General features: G+C 35.2%; 1 protein-coding gene across 3 annotated transcripts in view; it reads right to left on the minus strand.

The window, feature by feature from the left end:
- The window catches only part of LOC105558651 (nuclear pore complex protein Nup98-Nup96), a 20713-nt gene that overhangs the window by 13834 nt on the left and 2087 nt on the right, over positions 1–4792 (minus strand). For 2 of the 3 annotated variants that reach the window (XM_012006448.1, XM_012006446.1), the window contains exons 2-5: positions 3367–3436; positions 3051–3278; positions 2259–2498; positions 327–527 (exon numbers count right to left, since the gene is read on the minus strand). In XM_012006448.1, the coding sequence (XP_011861838.1) occupies positions 327–527; positions 2259–2498; positions 3051–3278; positions 3367–3397 (700 nt within the window). In that variant the 5' untranslated portion in view covers positions 3398–3436. The remainder of the gene's footprint in view (positions 1–326; positions 528–2258; positions 2499–3050; positions 3279–3366; positions 3437–4792) is intronic. The other variant, XM_012006449.1, reaches the window with a different exon arrangement.

The raw sequence follows: 4792 nt of genomic DNA on the forward strand, positions 1-4792 counted from the left end.
CACACTGGAAAAGCTGAGACGGTCTCAACTTTTTCCCCCACTACGTCGAGAAGTCACTAGACCTCATTTGTCGCTGGTTTCTAGCGTCCATGAAATTGCGCCTTTATGCGTTAATGACGCTAAGCGAAATTTGTGAGCGCTTAGAAAAACGATTTACCCATTTTACAAATGGTTAAATGTAATAAAATTTCCATTTCAAATGTAAAAGAGAAATGGTTTTCCAAAAGCATTTAAAATAGAAAATGCAAAATGCCATTTCCATTTTAAATACATATTTAAAATGGAACCATTTCGAATGGTTACCCAGCCCTGGCAAAAGGTTATACCTTTCCTGCCAAGTTGATAATCTTCGAAGCGTAACTCCTCGTAAGATTTGGACTCATATTCCTTCATAGACGCGATGCAACAGTGACGGGCCGAGATACTGTGCGATATTCCATTTTTCGACATTGAGTCAGTTGTAATGACAGGCGTGAATTTCACCGCAGTGCCAAGTGGCACGGTAGTCGGATTAGTATTGCCGAAACCTGTACGGACAACGAAAAAATTGTATTCTTAAAATTATACTTTATAAGTCCTTTTAATAAATATTCTTAATGAATACGAATATTTCCTTTTTAACATCACGGTTTATGGGATACTTTCTTAAATTAAGAATACATTCTTAATTTAAGAATGTATTATTTGTGAGACAATTTTAGCGATGGCATTTGTTTTTCGTATGCACGATATCCACCGTGCAGTGCGTGTCGGTACGTGTTACTACGAGTGCCTCTTCCATGTTTCGGGTATTCTTTGTGTGTCCTGGCACGAACAATGGATGAAAAAGTAGCTGAGTGGTTAAAAGAGGAAGATTTAAGCGATCTGAACGAGATATTTATGAGTAAGTATTTGAAATATAAAATAAAATATATAAAATAAAAATGCTCATGGATCCTGTTAATCTTCCTACCAGAATCAACAGTTTTTACATATCTTTCAGGCACATTCTGTAATGTATGTAAAATGTAATACACATATGTGTGTTACATTTTAATAAATTTAATACATATACGTTAAGCGATAAGCTAAAATAAAATTGATAAAATTTTATTCATAGATAAAATTTATAAACTTTAATATACAGGGTGCTCCCGGGTTAAATGGCCAAACTTGAAAGATGTATTTAGGACCTCAAAGCAAGAAAAATTTTCCTCTGGAAATATGCTCGTAAACGTTCCGTTCAAGAGATATTGACGTCTGAAGTTATGAACTTTTAAGAATGAATAATTTAGAAATATGACTACTTTTTTGATTCAGAATTCCTTGTCTGGTAAATATGGCTTCATCTGTCCATAAAATGTTTTGCGAGAATTGTAAATCATAATTTATTTGATTTAAAAACTAATCGCAAAACATTCAGTACGATGGAACTTTGTTTACGAAATCGAAGGTCATTGATAGGCTTTCATTTGCATGGTAAACAAAGCGTTGTATCATCGTACTTAGTTCGTTAAATGCTTTCGTCGAATAAACTGATATGAAGTGCCTGTTAATGATCTCCAGATCATTAAAACGGAAGATAGTGCAGGCGTGTAACGAAATTACAGACGCACAATGCCAGTCTGCCACTCATTCTGTCATCGATAGGTGCAATGCATGTCTCCAAGCTGGAGGCCATCATTTTGAACAAAAAGTTAATAATTAAATTTTTATTATTAAAAAGCAATAAAGAGGATAAATCTAAATTATTTCGAAATTATTCATTCCTAACAGTTCATAACTTCAGAAGTCAATATCTCGTGAACGGAACGTTTACGAGCATATTTCCAAAGGAAAATTTGTCTTGCTTTGAGGTCCTAAATACCTCTTTCAAGTTTGGCCATTTAATCCGGGAGCACCCTGTATAAATTACAAACAATAATATTCAGCTATGTATGTACAATTATAATAAACAGTAAATGTTTATTTTGCAGAACTGTTTTGTTTATTTTGCAGAACGATTTATAATCCCAGATATTAATTAATATATTTCGTAAGAAAACATATCATTAAGTATATATTCTTACATGTTAAGAATATCTGATAAGAATATCCTGTTTAGAGGATTCCTCTCTTAAACGAAGAGGATCCTCTTGATGCTTATTTCAGAAGAAAATATTCTAAAAGTGAAATATACTTAAAATAAGAATACGAATTTTTCGGTGGAGGGAAATCAAAGTGCTTGAAATTTCGAATATTACTGGCCCAAGTATGTGGACAGTTGCGCCCGCACTTACCTGTGGTTGTACCGAAAAGATTTGTGTTTGTGGCGGTGTTGGCCTGACCAAACGGAGTAGCTTGCTGCGCATTTTGCTGCGGCTGTCCGAACAAATTCGTCCCGGATGTCGTACCGAAGTTAAAACCGGACTTGTTTGCTTGGCCAAACGCCGAGGTTCCTGTGCTCGTGCCGAAAAGATTTGTCCCGGTATTTTGTTGGGTGCCGAAAAGATTGGTGCTTGTATTTGTTGTCCCAAAGCCTGCAGAGGCAACAGTGTATTTGTCAAATTGCAATAATATATAACGAGCACAGTATATATCGTGTAGATTGACTTATAATTTCTATTGCACGTTATATTTAATATTTGTTGAACGTCTAATACGGTCTGTAAAAATTATTTCTCTCAGATGTAAAGCTGTACTGTAAAAATACACATATACACACACACAACGCATAGGTGAAGATGTTTTATACCACAGGAAATAGTATAATGGACATAAATTGTATCATTTCGAAAGAGATCAGCGAGATTCAAATCAATTTATGATCCCCGGTTAACTCCTTAAAATTTACTACGCTTCTAATACGAATAATCCCTAGTCTGCGAAAATCACTGTCTACCGGAATGACAGTGATCTCGAGCGACCTTTGCTCGCGAAACGCTGTTCTAAAGAGCTAATTAAATAACGATCGAGAATTTGTTTCAAATGCATGGGAGCGTCTTGCGCACGCACGAATATACATACAGGAGAGTTTAATTTTTTTTTTTAAGTTGTTGTACATGCAAGTGAAACAGTCAATAAATTGCTACCTCCAAAAGACGGTTGAGTATTAGATGGCTGTCTAAATGCCGGTGGCGTTGTGGCATTTCCAAACAAGCCACCTGTGGTAGAACCTGTGGGCTTAGAACTAAAGAGTGATGAAGTATTGCTACTACCAAAGACAGGTGTTGCGCCACTACCAAAACTTGTTGTAGTAATGGGTTTACCAAATGCAGATTGACCGAACGGACTGTTTTGCGTAGCTGTGCTAAATCCACCTAAAGGTGTAAACATACACGTTTTAATAATAATTAAAAAAAACAAAACTCCTAATTAAGTCCCTTGGGAGATTTTTCATATACGTACTGAACGATGCGTTTCCAGTTTGTCCAAACATATTTACGGGCAAATCGCAACAGAATCTCGCTCAAGCAATCTGAAATAAAATCAAAACCATGAGACAATTGTACGAGAGATTTTTCGTATTAATTAATATGGTGTATTTGCTTTTAATTGTCATATTATAATTAGTACATTACGTATTATTCCAAGAGAGATGAAAACGATAAGTCAACAGTTTTAATGTCGTTGTTACATCAATTGATGCTCTGTTTTCTCGGAATGTTTAATCCGAGAATTATTGTTTTATTGCAAGTTTAACGATTATGTTTCTATGTGACATACTTTGCGACATACGTCCTCAAAAAATATTGAAACAATTAAAATAGATCTTCTCAGCAAATATAAAATAGCTCCAGGTAAATTTCCTAAGGCCCGGTCTACAATGAGTTGTTGGTCTAACGAAAAGTATTTGTCTAAAGAAAAAGGATCGGCAAACATCTAGTTCTGACATAATAACTTGTAGACCGGGACTAAAACTCACGTGTACTTTGCGTATCTTCAGACCAAATGATCCGTTGAGAGGCTTTGCTGCACTCTTTATTCAATCATAAATCTACAATGTGCTATCTGCATCTAGAAACGTTCTATTTTATATAAACAAATCGAAACGCTTGAAAAATTTGTCGACAGTGTACGATTGTACAGTGTATAATATACAATTTATCCACTTGCGCAAATTTTTGAAACGTATTTATTGACTACAAATAGAATGTTTCTATACGCAAAGAGTACATTACAGATTCGGCTTAAAGCTTGTATCGGACTACAATAGAGATGAAGGATTGTGAATTAAAGTTTGGAATTAAAAATTGAATTTATATGTTTAATTGGTCAAATTCTAATTTTCAGCTAGCAATCCTCGGGTTTTGATGCACAGGCTACTTTCCTTTTAGTAAACGCAGTCTGCATTTTCGACACAAATCGACGCACGTCACTTTCCATTTGGAATTTAATTCAAATTCAATCGACACTTTTCGTCTCTGCTCGAGAGGAGTGAGTTTTTGATCGACGAACACATGCGTTCCGAGTATCTTGATAGAATTTTCTCTTAAAATCCTGTTCATTAAATCTTTGCCATTTTACAGTGGCGAACTGTTTTCGAGTGTGTTAATTTGTGTCTCCTAAGAGGAAAACAGCCATAGTCTGATACAGTCTTTGCATGAGAAAGCAGAGTGAAACTGAAAGCTCTTCAACAGTTTATTTACTTGAAAATAGAAACTCTTTCCCGTACAGCACAAAACTTGCAGTTACATTGCAATAACATTGCTACAATATTGCAACATTGCTGTAATGTAGCTGCAATGTAACTGCAAGGTTTGTGCTGTATGGGTTTACTTACTAAGAATTGTTTCGGTAGGTTTGAAGACATACTTATGTTGAAGAGTATTAA

Source organism: Vollenhovia emeryi, unplaced genomic scaffold (genome assembly GCF_000949405.1).
Source record: "Vollenhovia emeryi isolate VEMERY1.0 unplaced genomic scaffold, V.emery_V1.0 DF939324.1, whole genome shotgun sequence".
NCBI classification, from domain to species: Eukaryota; Metazoa; Arthropoda; class Insecta; order Hymenoptera; family Formicidae; genus Vollenhovia; species Vollenhovia emeryi.